The following is a 25,406-nucleotide window of genomic DNA, read 5'->3' as shown; positions in this document are numbered from 1 at the left end:
TAAAAGCACATAGAATCGGATAAATTTTGACAGAGATCCGGTTGCATTGAGGAAGCTACATGCTGCTGTCTAGTGCCTGAACAGTTATTAGCAATAATTACGAACCATGTATTCAATTAGAAGTAATATATTGTATACATTAGAATATAGGATAGGTAGAATGGTGGTAGAACCTTGCAAAGTAAAATTGCTTGTCTGTAAAAGATTTGGCAGGGGAGCTGTCCAGCGCATATAAACATGTGTTTGTAGTTCAGAAAAATGAATTACATCAAATATTAGACTTCCGGCATGGCGAAGCAATAGCGTGTCATGTCTTTTAATGCTATTGTGCTCGCAGAAATAATCCCAGCCTTCTCCAAACGAATGGTTAGTGACCATTATGGGCCATTGTTGCAGTCCAATCCTGAGAATGATTCGGCTGGATTGGTGTTGAGCAAGCAATAGCTCAAATTGAGAAGGAAATATCTGGAGACCATGGAGAATATAAATAGTGTTGATAAAGTCTTTGGCATAAACATTTAAATTAGATCATTTAGATGTGCATAAAGAAAGACCAAACCTGTCCTCTATGGATGCACTTGAGAAGAAAACAACAAGCTGTTAAATTGTCATACGTGAGATGAAGGTCTGGTGCTGTTGTGCAGCTTATTTCTGACATTGAACTAATAGAAGGAAGGTTTAAGAAGCGGAGAAAAAGAAGGCATCAATTTAAGGAAGATGGGTGTGCAAGGCAAGTTCATTTTCTGAAGATTTAAAAGCACATATAAACACCTTTTTCGTTGGTTTTAATGGCGAGTGCAGACCTGCTTTGTACTCTAAGTGAAGAAATTTATTGATTGCAGTAGAGGACGGTAAAGAATGGGCAATAGAAATGACAATTCAATGTTTTTTATTAGGTGTGAGGCATCAGCTGACCACAATATAAAGCTAACATCTACCCTGTACTTGGAAAATTTAATTGCCTGCAAGGAATTCATAGATAGCCATGCTTTTGTCATGTCTGTCATATATGCAGTCAAAGAATCAGTCTAGAAAGGAGCAACACAAGGTGAATTTATAATCTCTACGTCCCAAAGAAGGTAGTAGGTGCAATAAATAAAGAAGTGTACATACATAGCTGGACGGTTAAAGAATTGATTGCAACATTTGCATAAAAGAAGATGAAAAGGAACAGAAAAGCACTCCAAAATCATATAAATTTTAAAGTCGATACAATGAACAAAGTAAGTTCCTTGCCAGGAATCCAAAGATTTCTATGAAAATCTCCTTGATATCCAAGATAAAGATTGCAATTCATCTTTGGAGGGCTGGCAGGAACATTGATACAAAAGTAAGCATCGACGTTAGATGGTGATGCAAAAGCTGTTTGACAGGTCACCACGCAGAGAAGTCATAAGGCTTACAAACATAGTAGTAGCACATTCAAAAGTAACAAAAAATGTGTTGTTTTGCATATAGAAGTGCAGATGAAAAAGGCAAAAAAGTTTCCAAACTCCTAATTCATCTCAATTTTGTCCTCTTGTTGGAATTCTTAGTAGCAGTCTCAACGTCATCACTGGCAGTAGTTTCTGCTTCATCAAACTTATCACTGAGGCGGAGGCGAGCTTTTGAACCAGAGCTACTTTCTTCTACAAGGATAAAGATTAGTTGGATATGATGGTAAGATACGAAAGTTATTTGTTAAAACTGTAACTATGTGGACCAACCTGGAGCCAGCAGCTGAGCAGCGTCAATTTTGTGCTCAGACGAGATAGGTAAAGCATTTTGTTGTTCTAGTAATTGAGCAGAATCAAATCCTTGTTCAAGTTCAGAATAATGCAAAATTGTATAACGTTGCCTGGCATCCGCTAATTGAGTCTGGATTGGCTTAATATGGAGCAGAAAAGTCTTTGTTTTCAGGCTGTTGTGAGCAAACTCAAGTGGAAGTTCATGGTTCTATAGGCAACACAAAAAGGAATAACAATTGGGAGTAGATTGCTGCTTTCACTAACAACCACATGAAGCTAAAATAACTTGGTTAAAATGATCCATTGCTTCAAGGGCGGTGAAGGTGAGAAGCTTCTCTGCCAGGTCGCCAAAGACCGAGACTGGTATAACTCCGCTGTCATCACTTAAATCAACGTCGAACCGACATCTGGAAAGTAAACATGTACCGTATTAGGTAATGGATTGAAGCCTGGTGAATTTAGGTACAATTTGCTACTAAATTTAATGCTGAGGATTTAATAATATAGCACCTGGGCACAACAGGACTCTTCTGCTTGCATGAATTGCAGGTAAACTCAATGTCGTAGTCTGCTGCAGTAGCGCAGTTGCATTTTCCACAGCTCATATACCAATATTTCTGGAAAATGTGCTCAAAAGAGATTTTTGCCTTGACCAGCGTAGTCTAAAAGGTAACCAGATATAAGTTCAGAAGCTAAATATGCATGACTAATTTTAAGGAAAGTGGATAAATAGGAAAAGCGTCATAGCACCTTCTGTGACAGAGAAACATTACAGATTAAAGTAGTCTTTTGGTCTGCTTTCAAAAAGAGTTCAGGATTGTATTTGATGTAACTCTTTGTTTCAATCAGGCTTGCAATTAATTTAGTATTTCTCATTGCCCTGCACAGCGAATGATGAAATCAGAGAATAAGGGAAAAAAAATGAGAAAAGCTCATATTGCGTGTTTATGAAAAAAGCAAAGAAATAGGCATTGAACCAATTCTTCAACTCTCTTGCTTCCTGTATGGGTGGGTCAACAAGAAGTGCAGAATCAAACCAGGTAGAGAGTGAAACTCCTACAGAATAAACAATAGCGGAAGATTTCAGGCATCACTGGCAAGCTTTAAAATAAGTAAATAAAGGCTATTATACAGAAAGGCAGTATTTTAACGAACCATTGTAGTTGTTAACTTTTAATCTGCGGCCGATGACAACTGGATAGGCCTGAATGGTATTCAATAAAATCTGTCTTTCATTGTTCAAAAAGTTATCCCACAAAGATAGCATCACTGTTTGAGACCTAGTATTCACATTGACATATAAGTCAACATTCAAAGAAATAAAGATGGTTACAAAAACAAGAAGATAGAGCTAGCCAAAAACAGTAATAGGATTATAAAAAGATGGTGCTTACTGTTCATTAAGGAGGACAAATTTCTGAACATTTGACTGTTTGGAGTTCTTAGTTATCGTTTTCTTCTCTAATGAACTGATTACAACTCCCAGAACGTCTACGAGACAGCAAAGGTAGGTCAGGAAAGTAATAATCAGTTTGATGAGGGCAAACTCGCACTTCAAAGGTAGCTAAAACTTACCTACAGACTTGCTTTTGTCGTCCATGTATTGAGCTAAATCTGCAAACTCTGTGAAGGTAAATTTAACAGGCATGATGTCTTCTTCCCTATTAACTTCTTCAATAACAGTCTTAGCAGTAATCACCCATTGCACAGTCAAGTCAGAGGTCTGAAATTTTGGTGGAATGCTTCTGACATCAGCATTTGAGATCCTGTACTTTCGATAAACTTGAAGAACAGGACTCATCTTAGGTATGTCAGCATTGAAAATGATGCCTTCTACTCTAGAACCCTGTTAAGGAGATCAATTGAAAAAGTCCATTAAAACGAGTGTAAGATTGAAGAACTGATATGCTTAGAAAATATGCTCTAAAATATAACCTCGGAGTCGTAGAAGATCAATTTTTGTTTCTTGGTCGGTGTTCCCATTGAATCAGTAACTTGTTGCTTTTCTTGAACAGTTACAATACAGCACCAATTTTTCATATTAGGAGCGATATCTCTGATTGATAACATGTTAGTCATCCTGAAAAAAGAAGAAGCAAAAAAATGTATAATCTGGAAAGTGATATACGGATGAAATAACATTAATAAGTAAACTAAGGGATAGGGATATCCAGATATACCTGAATGCAAGAAAGATATATAGCTAACTGAACTGAAATACTTCATTGAATACAACATTTCTAGTTTTGCAGTCTTTTTTTGTACCATCAAAAGTCCCCGGAACAATGAGAATCTTGCACGCAGATGAAGTTTTGGCTCTGGACAGAGCTACATAGAGCTGTCCATGAGAAAAAACAGGTTCACGTAAATAAATGCCAACATAGTCGAGAGTTTGTCCTTGGGACTTATTGATGGTCAATGCAAAGCAAAGGCGGACTGGAAACTGCGTTCTTATGAATGCAACGCCATTCTTTTCATTATCAGGAGTCTGTAGAGGCATCTTTGGAATTAGGATAATTTTTCCTTGATGCTGGCCGAAAACAACTTCAGCAGAAATAGTGTGATGGCCAAGTTCTCTACATATGAGTCTAGTACCATTACAAAGGCCCTCTAGCGGGTTAAGATTCCTCATCAATATAATTGGACAGTTTTCCTTTAGCATTAACTTGTGAGGAGGAAGGCCTTTTGGATTTTGAGAATTGAGAAAATCTTCATAATCACCTTGGTGCCTCTGATCAACAGTTTTGTCTGTGCTAGTGTAAGTATACAGCTTTCCAGGAAATCTCCTAATTAGGATATCATTTAACTCATCAACTGAACTGTTTTTAGGAGCAAGAATACACCTATTGATCATACTATAAGGGTCTCGAGAATAGAGAGGTAAATCCGGGAAAACACAACTTATTAACCTGTTAATAGAGGAATTAAGTTAGGAATTATATAGGTAAAAAGTCAGACAGATAAACCAGCATAGTAGTAAATTATTTAACCTGTTCAGCGACTCTTCTTTATCGTTATAAGGAATGACTAAATCTGTGGAGAGAGTTATTTCACCATTCAGGTCAACAGGTTCCTTTCCTTCGCCCACACTTAATAAGAATTCAGAAAACTGAGGATCTAATATAGCTCGCATATTTTCTGACAGCTTTAGCTTATGAAGTTGAGGCCATAAAGGGGAATTAAGAAAGCAGGACTGTAAAAGGACCTCTTTTGTTGATTGCTCAATTACAGGCAGTGTTTGTCGGAAATCCCCACCAAAAACGACAACTTTGCCCCCAAAAGGCAGGTTACATTCCATAATATCTCTCAGCAAATCATCAAATGCTTCAATAGTTTCTCGTCTGGCCATTGAAGCCTCATCCCACAAGATCAATTTGGATTCAGAGAGCAACTTCGCAACGCTACCTTGCTTGCTAAGCTGGCAAGTTTTGCTCTTTGAAAAGTCAAGAGGTATTTTAAATCTTGAATGTGCAGTTCTTCCTCCAGGTAGGATAGATGCTGCAATTCCAGATGTCGCCACTGCAATGGCGATATGACCTTGTGATCTCAAAGTAGCGAGGAGCGACCGGTACAAAAAAGTTTTACCGGTACCCCCCGGACCATCAATAAAAAAAGGATGGCCATGCGAAGAGAAACATGCTTGCAAGATTAAATCATAAGCATATTTCTGTTCAGAATTTAATCTGGAAGACAGTAACATATCCTCTGACGGTACGCTGATGTTTCTCTCGTACTCAATTTCCTTCGTCAGGGACGTGCTATATGAACTCATGAGATTATGTGGCACCAATTGGTAGTCACTAATATTTTTACCCATCTGGCCAAGCAATCTGTTAATATCAGCCAGAACAAGTCTCCTAATTTCGTCAGGAGAGCAGGGATGATATTGCTGATGTCTTTCATAATCTCTAGAGAAATCTGGTTCAAACTTCTCCCATAACATTTTGGGATTAGTTGGAGAACAATATACCAGAAGAGTGGCAAATAAGAGCCTGAGCGAAGATGGCATCTGAAACGCAACAGCCTCTTCAAGCGTTTCTTCTATATACGAATCAGATTGTAACAGACCAAGTGCAAAGGCAGCATCTCTGAACGAACTCATTTTTTTGTTGTTCACAGTTAACAGATCATCGAATGATGTCGGTCCAGGAACATGAGTTAAGAGAAGGCGTAGATAATATCGCTCTCCCTCTGTTGGACTAACACTAACAAGTCTACCTATCACTTTCCGACGTTTCCTTTCTGTCCAGTGTCTATACTTAGCAGTCCAAACGAAATGCTGAGGGAAATCCCTATAGAAACATTTAAGATTTTCAGCCACTGCATTTGTTGCATTCATTTTGAAAAACTCAGTTAACATGGTTTTTGAAAAGTCAGCCTTGGCTAATAATAGCAAGAGATCTGAGTTTTTATCAAAGGAAACAAACTGCTGATTTGGAAGGTGAACTTGGAGTGTATAAACAGAAGGAGTCATCTCATTTAGACGAAATTCATAGATGCGCCAAAAAGCCTCGAGAGGCGAAATATATCTACCCTTTTGAAACTCATTAATTTCATCGATATCAGGAGGACCGGCATCAGTTACGACCTTAAAAGAAACCAGATCATGAACTTTAAACACATACTTGTACAAGTACTTCACCAGCTTTATAGTCGAACAGATCTCGACGTTTATGTGGCAATCAAACAAAGCAAGGAGGTACGGGTTGTAAGGCACAACCCACCTATTATCGAGAGTAAACCGTCGGATCTTTATTTTTCTACCATCATCCCTTCTTCTATAATGTGGGTAACCATCTTCAGCATGAGTTGTTTGTGAACAAAAATCTCTGGGATAATGACTTTTGCATGAACCGTCTCTCATACAAGGGCAAGTTTTATCCATATCCCCGCAAGGGCCGTGGATCATATGCTTGACAATAAGATTGTATAGGTAAGGGTAACGAGTACGATCAGGTAACTCTGCACAGACAACTTTATCATAAGATTCAGGATTAAGCAGCTTGTACTGAGGTTTTAAGATCAAGAGTAAATGAGCATGGGGAAAGCCACGCTTTTGAAACTCAATAACATAGACACATGCTGCGACCTCACCAAAAATCTGCTTATTCAAAATTTCAGACTTGAGCATCTCAAATTTAGCTCTAAAAACTCTGGCTAGAAGATCCGGTCTATCTTGCGGCTTCTCATGATACTTTAGATTGTCCTGAATTTCTTTCCATGCTGGATTGCAGGTCATGGTAAGGAAAATATCAGGTTTACCATATTTCTGAACGAGCGCCATTGCATCAAGATACCGGCGCCTCATGTCTCTCGGGCCGCCGATAAAAGAGGATGGAAGAACTATCCTACGACCGACTTTAGACCCTTCAGACTGGCCTATAGAAACACTGTCCAAGACTCCTTGGAGAATCTCCGATCTTATCACATTTTGTCGATGCCTATGGAAGTCCAACCTCGAAGTTTCTATCTTCACATAAGAATCAACAGAAAATTGCTGTAGAAGCCTAAGGCAGTGCAATAGCATCGATTCATCATCATCCCTTATCTGAAATCTGTAGCAATAATACTCTCTAGCTGATACCGTGTCTCCCTCGTTCTTCGCTCGATCGACAGCTATATAAGACACAAATATTCGGTCGATGAAGAAGATGTTCTAAGTTTAATATTTAATAGTGCAGAAGCAGTAAGTGATATACTTGCCTCTGCGCTCCAAGTCCATTAAGTGCGAAGGGTCATTAACAGAAGAAGGATCAACGTTAGAATCATCCTCACAGGAGTCCCCATTTCTTTTCCTCTTATATAGTCTTTTAATACCATGGTGCCATCCACATTCACCTCGAGGAAAAAGAATAGGATATTGTAGAGGGTCATAACAGCCATAGTAATGATTAATCCTATGACTGGTATGTGAGTGAGTATAGACCTGAATATGAGCACTCCTGTCTACTGTTTCATTTTCATCTTCAGTCCATATGGCAGCAACTTGTGAGGCGGATGGCAGGTTATAGACACGTTGGTCTAAACCAGGGTAACAGTTAAGGATGATTTTATAGTTGTCAAGGTTTGGTATATCCCTGAGGCTTTTAAAGAATTTGGTGTAAGGATTATTCAAAAGGATGCGCATAAGGAATTTTAAAGTGCTTTCGCGCAACTTTTCACAAGCTCCAGTTCTCTTTGCTAATTCTTCATCAGTGTCAAAGAAGTAGAACTGAATTCCTGATGATTTGTCGGCTGGCTGCGTCAAACCATTGAGGAAGTGATAGACTTGGCCTTGAATACAAAAGGTATAAACACCTTTCGTATTCTTGGTCAATTCTGGGTCATACCTCGCAGCAAAGGATGTAAAGCCCAAGTTATTATTATAGGTTCGAACATTATTCCTAAAGTGAGCGCTTTCTTCATCATTTCCGATAAACAAGCGCTTAAGATCATAAGGCATTGCTGGAATAACTAAAGAGATCTCTCCGCCAGAGCAACAAAAGCTAGGAGGTTCTAAATAGAACCTCTTAGCTCCACAGTGGTGACAGTTAGGAACATCCGGAAGGGTAATGGTTTCATGAGGGATCTCATCAAGCTGAAAAAGGCCCTGTTGGCGACCTCTGCGAGGCCTCGCTGCATTTAATTACAAACTATAGCTGAGAAAGGCACTAAGTATCGGCATCTTAGGTAATCAACTTAATTGCATAGCTTGGTAAGCTATAGAAAGTGAAGGAGAATTAAAAAGCTAACCCGGAGCCTGCTTCCTGACATGTTCATGAGAATTACGAGCTTGACCAGAAGGCTGCTTTCTAGATCGGAGAGCAGAAGAACTACGACGGTGACCCTTTTTCCCTTGAACACGTTTTTTTTTGGCAGACTTGTTAGACTCTCTATCTTGAACAGAAGAAATTTCTGCAACTATATAAAGAAAAGAGCTGAATCTAAAAGTTTAAAGGCATCTGGCTGCGTACAGGCAGCAGAGGGACCAAATAATGAAAGTTCCAGTCAAGTAGAACCGGAAAATATATATTTTTTGCAGAGGATCTAAGTGGGCAGGGCAGCGAAAGAAGTATCTGCAATCACATGGAAAAAGGCAAAGGAATATATACCTTGAGAAGTTGCTGCTGATGCAGAAGATTGTTTTTGAGAGACAGATGTTTCTCTTTGCAGATATAGTTCTCTATGGATATCATTCAAGACAGGCTGGTTTTTTCCAAAGTCCATATAAGGATTAGACAAAGGAGAGAACTTAACAACATTTTCAAAAAGTCCATTATCAGGTAAAACTTGTTTCTCAGTGGAAAATGGACGTATGGATTTATCAAATAGAAGAGGAAAGCTGCTTGTTTGGTCAGGCAGCAAAAAAGGTTCAGAGCAAGCAGTTTTTGTTCCAAGACTTGGGCACTCATGAAGAGGAGAATATACTTTTTTAGAATTCATGGGAAAATCAGTTATAGGACAATATTGAATCACATTTTCAAAAAGATTGTTCATAGGCAGGATCTCTTTGTCACAGTAAGGAGCTTCCAGAAAGTTTGTTAGTTCATCTATCCCTGATACAAAGGCAGAGCTCTTATTTTTTTTGTTAAAAAGATGAAGATCAGGCGTAGCCGTAAAAGAACAGGAGGCTAAGCTTTTTCGTTTTCCTTGAAGGGATATAGGTCGACAGCTCCTAAGATTAGCCGTATCAGTGAGTGGATGTTCTAGGTTGACACCTCCTAGTACACCCCTTGTTGGTGCAGGATGCATTTCCTTAGAAGAGGAAGCAGAATGGCTATGAAGACTAAAGGAAGCAGACTCACGAGATGACATGTACTGTAACGCTTCAGCAATAACACCGATGCTATCATGGCCGTCTTTAAAACTCCCACTTTCTAGCATCTGGCCATGCATAACAGGCTGCTTGCTACAATCGGTCGGGACAGTGAGTGCCTCAGGGAAAGAAACACATGTTTCCACATAGCCAAACGGAACCTTGCGAATACGCGAGAGAGGACGTTTTTCTTTTTTTTTGGCAGCCTTATCTTCTCTTCGACGATGCAAAAGCTCATTTTTTTCTATGTCCGGCATTTCTGCGTACCTTTTGCGGCGAGCAGAACTTTTACCCATTCACTCTAATTGGGTAAAGCGCACAGGGACTATATATAGAAAGGCAAGATTGAACAAATAAAAAACACAAAAAAAGGAAACAGGTCTGTAAATGTCCAAGCTAAAATTAATAAGCAAGCAACGGGCAGGAAGATAAGAAATCCAACAGCTAGGAAATAAGCAGCAAACAAACGAAATGGACACATAAAATAAGTAACAAAAAGTAGTTCAGCATGAAATGCAAGGCTGTCTATAATTTCCATCCTTCAGCAGTAATAGTACAGGAACAGGAGTTGAAAAGCTCCTTGTTAACCCAACAAAGTCATCCAAAAGTTTCGGGAAGTAGTAAATAAGCTCCCGCAATTCAAGTCAAAGAAGTGAGGCTCTAAGAAGATGCAACCAACCACATAGCAGAAAATACAAGTGATAGAGACGGAATATAGATAGCAAAATATAAAAGAAATAGGAAAGAGAGGAGAACCAGAAACACTAACCTGTCTGGATGCAAAAAAAGCTTCGGGGCAGAATCAGAGAAAAGCAGGCGGTACCACGATAAAATCGAGCATACAAAAGCTAATAGCGAAAAGAAACAGAACAAGGAAAAAAAAGCCCGTGCTAATAGACCGAGTGCAATGAAAAAATTAAAGGCATTAAGCTGGTGCGCAAGAAAAGAAAGAAACCGTTGTTGGGAAAAGAAGGCAATAACTAAGTAAAATGACAAAGCAACAAGGGAAAAAAGGAAAGTAATTATTTTTTTTGTAAAAAAAATCTCAACAGATGCAGAGGGACTAAGTTAAACGTTCTTGGAGCAAGGCACTCACCAGCAAAACAGCAGAGATAGCAACTTTGCAAGCTGAAACAAAGTCAGGAAATTAGTAATGAAAAAGCCAAAAAGAAGCAAGAGCAAGAGCAGAAGGAAGTTGATAGCTAACCTCTATTCTGTCCAGAAAAAAAGTAGCCGAAAGGGATTAGAATGGAGGATGCAGCAGCTGTAGATCTACCGCCGATCATGATGGTAAGCCGCCGAGGTTCTGCTAGAACAAACCAGGTAATGGTAACAACCACTGTACAAAAGGAAAACACCGGATTATCCCTGAACAGAGCAAGGCTGAAAGGTGATGTTTGGCAGAAGGCAACAATGACGGTCACTTCATTTTTACAAATATGTCCATGAGCAGGAAATAAGGAAAAAAGAGAAACTGAGCAAATGGAAAGATAAAGGCTGGGTAGTTTAGTAAAATAGAGGTACCAACTTTCCCATCAAATACAACTCTCCACCAAATGGAAGTAATCAGAAGTGATGGCTGAGGATGTATTCGATTAAGATGCGCAGAAAGTAGATTGCAAAAATCGAGGCCAGCAACGGAAAGTGCAACTTTTTAGACAAACATACGAAAAAAAAGATTTTGTTCAAGGAAAAAATACTAATAGAGAGGCAATTTTTTTTTTTGAACAGCTAAAATGCAGGCCAACAAATTAAGTAATCATTAACAATAACAAAAAAAAAAGTGACGAGGAAAAGGCAACAATTAACAGAGAGAAATTGATAGGTAAATATGAATGTAAGTAGGAAAAAAGGCACTTTCTTGCTAACTCAATATATTGGGTCAGATCAGGCAATAAATAATTGTTAACAATCAACGTTAAAAAATGATAATTATTATTTGTTTTGGCAAAAATATTTTTTTTTCCTAATAACTAAAGGAACCGGTAATTAAACACGATCCATTAGATGAACAATAAAAAGCAAGACATTATTAAATAGCTATTAACAATTAATTGTAGCGTATTGGTAAATAGATACAGTTTGGTGGAAGAAAAAAATGGTCATTTTTTTTTTGTTAAGATGATCCACTGGAGCAAAAAAAGAAGAGCGGCCAAATAAACAACGAATCATCAAAGGGGAAAAAATGAAATTATTAATTAACCAACGAAGCATTAATGGCAGAAAAGCATCTATTTGATAAAAGAAAATAAAAAAAACAGATTAAACTTGGTTTTTTTTTTGGAACAAAAATGGTCTTTTTTGGCTAACAACTGCAAGGGAGCACTAATTAAACACGATTTATTGGATGACCAAAAAAAGGCACTATTAAGCGTAAAGCGCCAGTAAATACATGCAGTTTGGTGGAGGAGGAAAAAAAGGACACTTTTTGCTCATACAATCCGCCGGAGCATAAAAAAGAAGCTAAAAAATTGAAGTATTAATTAACTAACGAAACATTAACAGCAAAAAGGGCATTTTTTTATAACATCCATAAAATAAAACAGTTGATAAATATATTTTTTTTGCGAAAAAATGTCCCTTTTTTTTTGCCTAACAACTGCAAGAAATCGCTAATTAGACGCGATCCATTAGACAGCAAGGGAAAAACCATTATTAAGCAGCCAGCAACAATGAATTGCAAAGTATCAGTAAATATATGCAATTTGGCAGAAGACTAAAAAAGGCCAACGAAAAGCAATAAATAATTGCTAACAATCAACGGTAAAAAATGATAATTATTATTTGTTTTGCCCTAAAATATATATATTTTTTGGTAATAACTGAAGGAGTCGGTAATTAAACACGACCCAACTCATCAAGCGCGATCTGTTGAATGACAAGAAACATGACATTAAATTAGTTATTAACAATTAATTGCAAAGAATTGGTAATTATATGTGATTTGACGGACAACAAAGAAAAAAAAGAATCCAAATTTTTTGTTAATGTGATTTGTTGGATAAAAAAGAAAGAAGCAAAATTTTAGCACAATCCTACATGCAATTAGAGGACTATTACTTTTCATCCAATCAAAACTCGCCACATCATCAATTTAATATACAATTGGGAGGACCACCACCAATCGACGAATCAGAGGACGACAACTCATCAAATTGGAATCAATTGGAGGACTACCACCAATCAACCAATGGGAGAGCGCCACGTCAGCATTTGGGTTCAATTGGGGCAATTGCATTCACACATTTACTATATATGTTAAAGAAATGCAAATTTTTCTTTAAAAAAAATAAAACAAGGCTATAAAATATAATAATATTTAAAGGCACCAATATGATTAAAGGTCCTACTTCACAGAATAATATGAAATATAATAATATTTAAAGGACTAATATAATCAAGAGTGTATCTCTGCCACATCTTTCACAATTTGATTCCTTATATGTTCCCGGTCTTGGAGACCATAATTATATATAGGAAGTCAGCAAAAAGTTATCATCTTATTTTTGAAAGCGAATGAGTAGTCATTGAAATGGAAATCAGACTTTCACCTGTAACATGTCAGCCTTAATAGAAAGTGGGAGCACATAACATAGAGAGCCATGCAAAACTCTGGCATAAATTAATGGGCGTCAGCGGCTTAATTCCTGTATAATGTGTGATGTCTGAAGGAAACTACAACTCACGCAGAACTCTTGCTCATGCTCTGCTCTCGCTCTACAATTTCAATTTTTCTGCTATCCAAACGTCTGTGGCCTACTAACTATGAAGGTAAACATACTCGCGTACCATGTCCTAATGTATATGTCAATTTGTCCATATTCCTTAACTTATTATATAGCTTTCCTCTATGCATTAGGAACATGACAAATAACAATAGGAATACAACAAGAGGACGAAGGCACTCCATATCTGTAGACGATGAATGGGGCGAGGCCATGCTACCCTTGGCAGCAGAATTAATGACACTGCATCGAGACTTGAATAGGGATAAAATATCTCACCATGAGGACTCTTTAAGTGGACGCGAATGGGTCGAAGAGTTGATCAATGGACATTACCGACAAAAAATGGAAAACATGCAGATAATGATTGATAATTTCTTTCGATTATGTGACATACTAGTGCATAATGGTTATGTATCCAGATCCTATCAGCAAAGGGTTGAAATCGAGGAAGCTTTGGCAATGACATTAGTCATGGTTAGTCATCGCCACACTCAGTGTATGCTAGCCGAATGTTTCAATCGGTCAACGGGGACAATTAACCGGAACGTGCATAGAGTTACTTGGCCTATACAGATTTGCCTCCACACTAATAAGGCCGTATGACCATGATAATGTTCACCCAAGAATAGCGAATTCAAGACATTTCTATCGATGGTTCAAGGTAAAGTTATCGTGACTTTATATTAAGTTTTCAAGTAAAAAAGAACTGACATTTTGTGTAGCTGTTAATTCTGGCTAAAGAGCATAACATTTGCCTCATTAATTTTGAGGTGCAAACAGTCCAAAATAAAATACTTGATTGATCCAAATGAACAGGGTGCTGTTGGAGTTTTGGATGACACATATTCCGACATATCCACCTAGTGGAGAGCAAATGACGTATACCAATCGACATAGGATTCACTCACAAAATGTCCTAGCAGTCTGTGTTTTTAACATGCGCTTCAACTACGTGTACGCTGGATGGGAAGGTAGTGTCCATGATACCCGCATTCTTGAATCTGTGTTGATGCCGCCATCAGATTTTTTGATTCCGCCTTTCAGGTCATAAGTGGTGACATTAATATTTGACACACACTTTGGGGGCAATAGTTGACTATTAATTTTTGTGCTAACATCCCCTACAATTTTTGGAAATATAGGCTAGTGCTACTTGGTCAATGCAGCGTATAGAAACATTCCGAATTTCTTACCACCATATAAGAATGTACGTGAACAAGACCCAACCAAACGGTTGTTTAACACTCGACATTCAGAACTTCGGAATGTTATAGAGAACAGTTTTGGTGTTTTGAAGGCAAGATTTAAATTCCTCATAAACACAGTGCTGAATTTCTATATGAGCACCCAAATTACTATGGTAATTGCATGTTGTGCATTACATAATTTTTTGAGAATAGCACAGCCTAGGGATGCTCACTTTTGAGAGTTTGAGGATGAGAATGTCCATTTCGAGGTATAACCCCAACCCGGAGAAAAGATACATATGTAGCCGTTAAATGTTTCTTGAGAAGAGGTTGAGGCGTGAAAGGTAGCACGAGATGCAATGGCTAATGAAATGTATGCAACCCAAGGGCGATGCAGGCGCTAGAAGACAGTATCTGAAATATGGACAATATCATTACTATCCAAGGAACTAATGCCACACTAGAGCCAAGTAGAGCGAACTAGAATTGGTGATTGAAGTCGAATAGGTACATTGTAAGTAGAAACTCCAATGTCGAGCATTTATAGTCAAATTGTGGTGAACCACTTATAAGAAAATAGCTCTTGGTGGGAAAATGATAAATAAATGTTTTAGCTATCCAAACAATTATTTCAAGTAGATGCTTATTTGGAACTTTTATCATTCACAAAAATCAATTTTGAATATCCCAAATAATACACTATCCAAACGGCACCGTTATTTCCCTAAAATAAAACAACAAAAGAAATGTTTTTTTTTGCCACCAAAACCAAAGTTCAAAGACGTGAAATATAGATCGCGCCTTCAACTGAACCAAAAAAAGCAACTCTAGCGCTGCTGGTAATCCCCTGAAATCTTAAACCCTTGAAACCCAAAAACCCTTTCTTTTTGTCTCTGTCTCTGTCTCCTCTGTGGAAACTCAAAAATGGGTTTGGGTCCTCGATTGCAATTGATCCGGAATCTCTATCGAGCAAAAAATCAAATTCCAGAATTGTCCCGTTTGTTAGTTTCCTTTATTTTTACTCCTAAGACGTTGAAAACTTTCAAGAATCGTTCTTTTGTCCCTTTATTTCAAATTTCACTTGGTATAACTGTCTTGCAGGCTTGGGAGCTCAGGAAGATATTCAAATGTCATTTCACATGGTAATTTGTTCATGTATTTCTTTTTTCTTTTTTCTCTTTTTTTTTGAAGAAAAATTTCTGTATGACTGGTTCTTTCTGGTAATATGTCTATGCATTGGAAAAGTTTCTGCTGTGCCTTTTTTTCTTTTGGATTGAATTGATTTATGCGGATCACACAGGGAAGTGGTTTTCCCCTTCTAAAAAGTTAGAAGAAAGAAAATTATTTTCCTCGCTTACATTAGCTAAATTAGGCGAAATGGGATTCTTATTGTCTTTTTTTACAGTTCAGGAGTGCTTCTGGAATTTGCTTGCTGAACAAAGTTATAGGCTTTTTCTAATTTATTTATTTCTTTTTAATTTTTTTGACCATTAATTTCCTATTTGAATTCCCTTTTTATCTTAAAGATGGGTTTTTCCTATGAATTTTGACTTGGCTCCTTGTTATGTGGGACTCGTAATTCTAAATTCTGGTATGGTTGATGGGCTGTAATGTTCTTTATGATCAGATTCCAAATCCTGGGGCAATTCCTCTTGTTTGGATGGAAGATATCTTAATCATCAATCATGTAATAAATGTAAGGAGAAACTTCCTACGTTTTCATTAATTCTTTCTCATTTCACCTTTTACACTTCTAGGAAAGTATTTTTTTCACATTTGGTTTGTTTATTCAAAAGTTCAAGAAATTTCAGGCTGACACTGTTGATTTCTCTATATTTTTCTGGCAGGGACTGTTCCGCTAGCTATTTGTAGGACCATGTCATCCTGTGTAACTAAGGACCCTAGAGGACTTCCTTGGACTCCTGGTACTAAAATCATACTTCAAGCAACAACGGTAGGTTTTTTGAAAGTGAAATGGCAATGTTGCTTTCATGTTTTGGATTATATTCCTTTGCTGGTGCTTGGTCTCTTCTGGGATGACTTCTGTTCCTCCTACATGGATGCATCTACTTGAGTCTTAGTTTTGTGGATTCTGTGCTTGACTCTCTTCCACTGTTTTTTTCTCTGCTGTTTGCTGCTGCTATTTGTTTTGTCTTTAGAATTTCTTTTTTTGGTCAAATTTCCTGTCTGATAAACCGTGATGTTTGAATCTCACCGAGCATTTAACTTTTACTCATAGGTAGCTGAGCTATCCAATTTTGGCTATGCTAGATTTGTTACAACACAAGCAAAAGCTCCAGCCCAAGCACGACTAATGGTATGGGAGTTTATCCTTGATATTGCTGATTAATGGTCAATTTTTAAATTGCTTGGTATGCAACAAGGAGTTGAGCACAAGGGTATCAAAGTTCCTGATAGATAATGTTTTCATGCTTTTTTTTCCCATTGTGTTATCGTCTTTTTACGAAAAAAGGTAGATAAAGTGGGAGCACAACTAGTCATAATTCTTCAATGTAACATATGGTGACAAATACTGTCCTATATCTTGTTCAAAAGGTTGTAAAAGTTGATAATTTGCTATGGTATTAGCATTCTGGTTCTCACCTAAGAAATTGTTGTTATGGCAAATTTTTGGTTTAGAAATGATTGAGAGCTGTTAATGTTGTTTGCCAGGTGAATTATTAATGGCCAATAGATTCTGTGGGTTATGAGGTTTAGCTGCTTTACTAACGGCAAAATGTGTAACTGAAAGTCATGTATCTGATTTGCTATTTCTATTGTCTACTAATATATTGACCATGTGTTATGGTTTTAATCATTGGTCTACCTATTGCAGTTTTCACTACATCTAGCTTAACATCTTATTCAACTGTCTGGCCCATTAGAGTGTGAAAATATCATTTTGGTCTTGATTTGTGCTTGAGTTCTTTGCTCTCTCAATTTCTTTATAAGTGCTGCCTCTTCATTTACAGCATATGAATGTCTTTCCAACTAGATTACTCTTCATCCTCCTGTGGTTAATTATCTTCTTGTTACTCCCTTGTACTTTTTAAACATCCCTTTTGCATATAAATTAAAGGTAGGATGAAAAATCTAATGACATATACTACCAAAGCATCTATATCACTGCCAACTTGATATTTTACACTGAATCGAGCATCTTTCCCCTAATGCTTATGTTTGGAGAGTGAAAAGGTGATGTCCTGGGATGAGAAACATCAAAACTTGGATACCTCAATTTTTTGAGCAGAAATAGAACTGTTGAATCTGAAACAGGAAAAGTTGACATCATCCATAAACAGCAAAAGAAATATTATTAGTTAATTAGTTAATTTCTAATCTTCAATTAATTGTGTTTTGCTGAAATGGATACTTATGGTGTGGTCCATGCTTTTTCCCTCTAGTGTTCTAATACATTTAAGTGTTGGTCTTTTCAACAATCTGCTAAAGTGCAATCATGTTGTAAACCCACATATAGCAATTCTTTATTTCTCAGAGAAGTTATCTTGAGGCCATTGCAGAAATATGGTTTAAGATTACCAGGATGTATTGTTCTTTTTGACCTGTAGTAGCCTTGGTGGCATCATTTGTTTGTGCATGCTAGGTTATGAAGATATAATCAGCTGTAAAAGAAATAGTATGTTAGCTTATTATCTCGTTTACACTCCTAATATGCAGGGAGCACTTCAGGTATCTATGCAGAGTCCTGGAATTGTGTATGAGCCATATGCACCTCGTGAAAAGATTCCTTTCTGGAGAAGGTTAGCATACTCTTCAAGACAATGCTAATTACTATTAAAGTTTTCCTTGTGACAAGAACTTCACCATTTTAAAAGTGAAGGAGAATTCAAACTCTTTATAGTATATGGATACAAATAATTTTAGTAGCTGCGGTGATTATATATGCTACTCGAAAGGGCAAAGTGAAAAAAAGTATACATGTACTAATGGTCAATCTGTGTTTACTAAATGTAGGTTTCAAATCTATCCAGTATTGTTTTCTATAATTTGCGACAAAATGATTCTTTGGTTATAAAATATTAATCATTCCTCAGCTATATCATCCGTGAAATATCATTTCCTTCTTGGGTTTCATTTTCTTACCTATTTTGAGAACAATGCAAGCATTTAACAGATAGGCATGCTAGTGTTCCATGAACACATTGAAGACTTTCATGTACTAAGACTATTGATTTCTCATTTTTCTACGTTATTGTCCTTACCAAGGTTATGGTAGAAATTGATAGAGTTAAAGAATGAATTTTCCTTTAAATAAAGATTAATTATGTTGTATTTTTGTTCTATTCATGAAATTTTCATGTGCTATTTAAATAAAAAAGCAGCATGTTGTGCTTTGCTTATGATTTTGACTGCTCCCCACTATTTCAAGAGCTGATCTGTTAGCTAGTTGGCAAGACATTTTGACTCTCTTGACCTCTTGTTTAACACCCTGGAGTGTTTATAAAAAGATATCAGCATGTTCTTGAGTTCCATTGGAACTATAAATGCTCTATGATTCTTTAGGGAATTTATGGGTACAGATCAACTTGGCTTGTACTTGTGTCTTGTGATTTCAGGTGGTTTACAAGAAGTGGTTGGCGTAGAACAAAAGATGATCTTATTTTAGAGGTAATGAACCCGATTGAATTTAGATTTGTCAATCTGTGAGTTCGATAGTTGTTTTATCCTTCTGGACTAATTTCATATTGCAGCAAACAGCAGGAAATTCACATTTGTAAGTTGTCCAAACTGACATGAATTTGTCATTTGAAAATTGTATTTCCACATTTGTACTTTTCTATCTCAATAGAAGTGCTTATGGTTACCTGATGCTCCACATGCGTGTGTATGTGGATCTTATATAGAAGCTTTGATTAGATTTGAGCCATGTATAATAAATCTTTGCAGATCTTTAACCTGTTTCTTGTTGATTATTAAGTTCTTAAGACACTGATTTTGTGTTTGCAGCTCAAAACTGCGTATGCCATTGCTAAATTGCGAAAATCTGGATACTCTAAACAGAAGTTCTATAATGAAGCTTTTGACTTATACAAAGAGGTTTGCTTTTGCCATCAAGAAATTACTCTGCGGTAGAACTTTGGCAAGTTATATTTGCTGTTATCCTTTTGATTGTGGTGTTTAGTGGAATTTCTTTCTCATGGAACTTTTTCTTTTTCTGAGCTTCTCAGATAAGTACTAAAGTTGCTAATGGAGACAAAACATCATTGAGGAAATTAGTTACAGAGAAGATGTATTCTGTACGTGCGCTTTTCTCCTAAAATGTGCTTTTTTAGGCACAATTATATATGGACGTTAAAAACATCTACCTTTCTTGAAGCTGACTTATAGGAACCACTTGAATTTGTATATGGATATAAATCCAGACGAGCTTAATTCCTTCATTGCTTATAACAGGCTCTCAAGAATGAAATCAAGCAAAGAGAATCCAGGTGGAGTAAAATGTATTGGGAACTGGTGGAACCAGCAGTTCAAATACAAACACTACGTGCTCGACTGGCAAGTATCTATGAACATTGACATAAATTCTAAACGCTGTGCTATTTTGAGGTTTATCTTTATGTGCTGAAGAGGTAACATAGATGTAGAGGCATTGCTTGTTATTCTGGTTCTACACAGATGAAATGCTAACCAATAGATTTCCTTTCCTCAGCAAGTTGTAACATCTTCCAGAGCAGAGTTTGACAAACTTGAGAATGTGTCTGGGTTACAATGTTTCTTTTGCTTCTTTGCATATTTCTTTGTGATTTTTCTTTATTTGCATGCTATTTTGGGCCAACACCAGACATGGACCTTTGTTTCCGCTGGTTGAGCTTTGAACATTTTTCCGGATACATGTGGTGTCTGGTAAAAAATGCATGTCTTATTGATTTATGAATGCTTCATAGAAATTTTCTGTAGTCTGGATGCTTCATGTGCATGTATGTGTTTGCAGGAATGCTACCTGTTTATGCGTACACGCATGTTTTACTTGTTAGTCTTTCTACTGCGGTCATTAGTCTTGACTTTGAGAAGGACCTTAGGTGGCAGATCTTATTTATAGCAAGTGCTGTTCCACAACGATTTGAAACTTTATGGGATTCCCTTCATGCTTTCTATCCTTAGTGTTCCACTAGTTTGTTTAATTTCCAATGTCTGGAGGGGATTTGGGCTTGTAGTATCTTCTTTCTACCAATGTCAGTTCTAGTGTAAAGGCTTAAAATTCTACCAAAAAGAGCGTCTATAGGGCAAATCAGTGTTGCTTCATTGCTGTCATCGAAATTCATATAGTTTTCAAGATACGAGTTATTATTCAAATAGCGAAATTTAATCATTTGTTACATTTGACCTTAAGATGATTATCTTTTTCAGTATTTTCATTCTGCATTAAGGCATTTCTGTTTCTTTGCAGATTGCCATTGATCGGGAAAATCTTAATAAGGCGTTTGCACAGCTTACACTTGAATTTTTGACTAAACAGGTAAATCTGCTTTGTGAGTGTGTTTAATGGTTTGTCATTGTTTGCTGAATTTTGTTTGCTGTTTTGATTATAATTTACAATGTGTTTAGTCAATTAGTTAATTCGAGCATTAGGACCATGTGCAATGGTACTTTGATTCTTTACAATTTGGTTGTTCATGCGTGCAGAATTATAAGTAGAAATAAGTGAAATACTCTTCTTAGCATCTGTCTAAGCGGGAAACAGGACAGAAAACTAAGCATAGTTGGTTCAAGTCAAATCTTGCAGCGAACTCTAGGGTGAAAGTTGCTGAGGTGTGTGCATGTTTCAGATCTGCATAGTTGGTTAGTGATTTTTGCGAAATGTTAACGTAGCAACGGAACTAGTGATTATGGATCTGAGAGAATAAGATCAAAGCGTCCTTTTAGAGAGAGAGAGAGACCCTGAACTCCTGTGTTTTCTTTGGGTGATGCCAGATGTCATGATGTGGAGGATTGTGCTAGATGTCCAAGTGTGCTGTAGAGATTGACCTTTCTACAAGTAACTTCTTTTTCTAATAGGACAACCAAATGAAATAGCAACTAACATAATAGTAAGTCCAAGGAGGATGATTTCAATATTGGAAGGATGCCTTAGGAAGGTTATATATCTCTTATGGCCAGTGCCATCTATGGTCTATGTGTGGTCGTATTCACATGCTGGCAATTCTTTGTTTCGAATCTGTGGCCTAAAAGCAGTATTCTATTGGAAATTAGAATGCTTTTTGGGCTTGCTTATCCTAGGAGTTACAAATCTTGCATGAAGAAGCTCATCTTATAACCCCACTGCTCTGGTTCAATAGTAAAGATCATCTATAGATTGTTACACAAGTGTCACCATTTGTGTTTGCTTGGTTCATGATCATTTTGTCTGTCTACTTTTGCCAATACACTTTTATTTGTTTCTGCAGAAGTATGAGGCATATGATACAAATGGAACTGTTGTTGCTGGAGACAAGGACAAGGAGGTAGGTGCTAAATGCTTATTCTTCTTAAGTGAAGTGAATGAAAATATGCTGGTAAAATTTTGCTAATCTTTTCTGAGATGTGCTTCTAGGTGTTAGCCATGATCTGATGGAGAGTTTCAATATGAAAAAATTTAGTTGTGCTGCTCGAGGGATGAATATTGTCCTTGCACGGAAGAATTGCCAGACTCTGGCACTTTAGTAAACAAATTACATGATACCAATAGAAGTTAATAATTGGGTTTATCTAGTCTTTCAAAGTTTATCACATAACATTATTTCTGAACTTTTCTTGAAGAAATGAGTGCTAATCTGTAACTTTTGTTATTATCTTCATGGTTTTTTTTTTTTTGGGTAAGTATTATCATCATGGTTACCTGGTCCATTTACTGGGTGTCTTTGTAATAAATGTACCTTACTCTAATCCTGTTCGAAGGAAAATTAATTAGTTAAATTGCTTGGGGATAGTATTCATGCCTCCAATAAGATGCCAAAACATCTTGTAGCCCCTTAGAAGGTTTTAGTGGTAGCCCTCCTGGTTAGAGCATTTGAACATTGAACAAGTTAACCATTTACTTTCTAGTTCCTACTTTCTAGGGACCTATTTGAAAGTGCGTGTAAATAGATTACATATGCCAATGCTTCTGAGATTAGTTCTTGGACAAAAGGGGATTGTAGATTATAGGAATCTGAAAGGTGACTAGTTGAGAACTGAATCCCCACCCTTACTGAGGATTAGTACAGGTCATGGTGGATGAACGAAAACCTACCCTTTGGTAGTTGTTCATATTAGTAGATGTTCACATTTAATTGTCATCCATGAGAGTTGGAATCTAATGCCATTTGAAATTCAGTGATGCTCACCACCTTTGATGACAAGGACTGAAGCTATTGCTTCTCTCTTGAAATAAGATAATAAGATGTACCTGACGCTTACCCTTTTGCCTCAGGTTCTTGTGCGTGAGATATGGGTTTTTGAGAAATCTCTCTTCCACCCTGGAGCATATTGGCGTCTATGTGGACGAATCAACACTTCGTGAGGTTTTATCTGATGAGGAGATATTTTGTAAACTAAAAATTTTGAATAATGGCATCTTATTATTTTTTAGAATTTGTTTGTTCAGTAAAATTTCTGATGTAAAGGACTAATTTTAATTTTTTTTTTGGCCACGAATAGCTTATACCGTGAATTCCCTGTAAGTCATTGGGCAGATTCAAATAGCTACTTTCATGCTTGTAAAGTTGAATGAGGGGATGACGGTTTGGAGTTTTTGAACACTGCACTTATTTTAAGTGATATTCATCTAATGACTTGTGAATTCCCAGTGGATATGTACTTTACAGCATTGATATACTCGAATTCTTGTTCGTCTAGTTGTTTAACCATTTTGGGGAATCTTAGATCATGGGTAGTCGGATCATTTATCTTTAATTTTCAGACCTTGAGACTTATTTGCTGGATCTTTGAAATAATCCATTTTGTGGAATTACATGCATGGTTCATATTAAGGTTTGTTACTACACAGGACATCAGTTTATGAACACAACCTCTTCCCGACAAAGGGGGGAGAAAGGAGGTGAAGGGAAAGACTTTATGCACTAGATTTACTGAATGAAAAACCAGCAAAGGTAGGTTTTTCATTTTTGTTATGCTTTCTAATCTGCTGAACATTAATTTACCCTTCAGATGAAGTGCTGCTAGGATTGTAATTTGCGACTTGGTAGAGCCATCTTTAAATTCAGTGTTGTGATTGGTTTTGTGGTGTTCGTTGAACATCAAAGCATACTAACATGTTTTGTTATTATCTCTGGCATTCATGTATAGATAATAGTCTTGGGGGTTGTCCTCCCCCCATTCATTTCCTTTACCAAATCTTGGACTTTGGCCCGTTTCAAATTTCTACAAATATGTGTCAAATGTGCTAAATTCAGTCAAGATTAGGAATATTTTGCGGAACTCAAGAGTTGGGCTAAAGTGACTCGGGTATTCCTGGGAACTGAAGACCATACCAGGTTAGAGATTCCTTGTGTCCTTTCTTGACTAACTGGTCCCAAGGTTGTTGTACATGCTAAACTTATATCCCCTAAATTGTATGTTTGTAGGAATATCAACAGTCATCCTTTTTCTTACTCATGGTAATCCTTCAACTAATATTCAAGGTAACAGTCAAGCAACTGGATCTTGTATCTTCCTGAAAGCGACCTATTTCTTTAAAGCATAATCAACTTTGGGTGGATATTGGGCACAGGAAAAAGAAAGGAAAACTTTTCTGGCATAAAGTAATCCTTGTTGCTTGACGTGTGGGAGATTCTCTCCCATAACACTGTGATTACCTTGCGTTCGGATGAAGCAAGCCCTCGATGTTTTTAATGCAACCTCTGAAGAATGGGGGAGGATATGGATGAATTAAAGGGCAGCCCTGAAAGCCTTGGCATTTTTGGCATATTCATCAATTTCATCCTGCCTACAGAATGTTTTGTGCGGGATGCTTTAGCCATTTTCTGCAGACTCTTCATCTTCATAGCAAGTTCTGCAGTTCTAGCAGCACAAGACTTGAAGCAGCATTTGAGTTTGGGAGGCTTTCTTGGCCATGGATTTTATATCGTCCAGAGACTGCATGATTGGATCATGCAAACCCTGGAAGCTCAGGCCATGAAGCCTGTGACTTTAGGACGCATGCCTGCGCAATCGCAACATCGAACTAGCACCAGAAAAGATCAAAATCTGCATTTGACTTCTCATACAAATCCATCTGAAGTGAAGGATTATTGTCCAATGAATGCAGCAAAACAAACGGAACCGGTTAGGTACCACTCGAGCTTCCCCAGAGATGAAAGAGAGCTATCACAACTCCCAAACGGTGTAGATGATGAAGTTCTTTCTTCCTGCTCATCTATACAAAAGAAAGATGGTGAAGATATGGCAAAAGATCAGGAGTCAACTGTGCCAAGCGTCGTGCTTTTCCCTCAAAAAAGAGCTCCCAAGGAGTCGGTTAGCAAAAATGAGAATGTAGAGATATTGAAGGAAATTAAACCAAATTATTTTATTATTTAATTTCCTAAATTCTTTGAGTTTCTTATTTCAGTGTCTAGTTTTGATAAGGTATAGTTTCCGTAATTGAGGCCAGGTCCAAATAGTAACGAGTCAAGTGTTAGTCCAACTCCTAGTTGGTTTGAATTGATTACTCCTTGGGTTAGTCTCTCTCTCTCTTACTCCCTTGGGTTAGTCTCTCTCTCTCTCTATATATATATATATATATATATATATATATATATCGCACTACTACAAGCATGTTAACACTTGAGGAGGGACGACTCCAAGGAATTGCTAGAGTTGTGAGAGCCGTGAGCACAAGAATGAAAGGTCTCCGGCTTGTCTTTTGTTGTTTTTGAGATTTGATTCAATAAAATGATTGAGGTTTGATTGTGAGTTTATTTCTTTCCCTTTTCCCACATATTTTTATACTAGAGGTACTTGAGCTATACAAAGCATGGCTTGGGCCCCCTAG

At 37.2% G+C, this 25,406-nt stretch overlaps 2 protein-coding genes across 15 annotated transcripts; one reads left to right on the top strand and one right to left on the bottom strand.

Moving 5' to 3' along the window:
• Positions 1-1,161: 1,161 nt before the first annotated feature.
• LOC113733376 (replication protein A 70 kDa DNA-binding subunit B-like) lies at positions 1,162-11,163 on the bottom strand. Of its 10 annotated transcripts, XM_072080795.1 has the most exons (12): positions 10,730-11,161; positions 10,619-10,650; positions 10,292-10,370; positions 3,663-3,807; positions 3,303-3,573; positions 3,122-3,218; positions 2,883-3,007; positions 2,705-2,783; positions 2,478-2,607; positions 2,238-2,389; positions 1,707-2,134; positions 1,162-1,628 (listed from the first exon to the last, which is right to left on the bottom strand). In XM_072080795.1, the coding sequence occupies exons 4-11, from the start codon at positions 3,804-3,806 to the stop codon at positions 1,987-1,989; spliced, it is 1,146 nt and encodes a 381-aa protein (XP_071936896.1). In that variant the 5' UTR covers position 3,807; positions 10,292-10,370; positions 10,619-10,650; positions 10,730-11,161; the 3' UTR covers positions 1,162-1,628; positions 1,707-1,986. The 10 variants fall into 10 exon arrangements, with proteins under 10 accessions (XP_071936896.1, XP_071936894.1, XP_071936895.1 ...); XM_072080793.1 differs by having other exon boundaries at positions 10,292-10,650; XM_072080794.1 differs by lacking the exon at positions 10,292-10,370 and having other exon boundaries at positions 10,730-11,160.
• A 4,069-nt stretch (positions 11,164-15,232) lies between these two features.
• Positions 15,233-25,100, top strand: LOC113732778 (uncharacterized). 5 transcript variants are annotated; one of them, XR_011840905.1, is made up of 18 exons: positions 15,233-15,438; positions 15,539-15,579; positions 16,065-16,133; positions 16,285-16,395; positions 16,681-16,754; positions 18,116-18,198; positions 19,015-19,066; positions 19,150-19,172; positions 19,406-19,538; positions 19,627-19,695; positions 19,853-19,954; positions 20,847-20,915; positions 21,844-21,900; positions 22,848-22,938; positions 23,424-23,526; positions 23,830-23,910; positions 24,001-24,057; positions 24,147-25,100. XR_011840905.1 is itself a non-coding variant. In XM_072080787.1 (14 exons), the coding sequence occupies exons 1-14, from the start codon at positions 15,362-15,364 to the stop codon at positions 22,935-22,937; spliced, it is 1,050 nt and encodes a 349-aa protein (XP_071936888.1). In that variant the 5' UTR covers positions 15,234-15,361; the 3' UTR covers positions 22,938-23,216. The 5 variants fall into 5 exon arrangements, 2 of the variants coding, with proteins under 2 accessions (XP_071936888.1, XP_071936889.1); XR_011840904.1 differs by having other exon boundaries at positions 23,723-23,910; XR_011840903.1 differs by having other exon boundaries at positions 23,424-23,910.
• The last annotated feature ends 306 nt before the right edge of the window (positions 25,101-25,406 follow it).

Source organism: Coffea arabica, chromosome 2e, assembly GCF_036785885.1.
Source record: "Coffea arabica cultivar ET-39 chromosome 2e, Coffea Arabica ET-39 HiFi, whole genome shotgun sequence".
NCBI classification, from domain to species: Eukaryota; Viridiplantae; Streptophyta; class Magnoliopsida; order Gentianales; family Rubiaceae; genus Coffea; species Coffea arabica.
The sequence above is the reverse complement of the archived record's forward strand: the minus strand, read 5'-3'. Positions and strand labels throughout refer to the sequence as shown.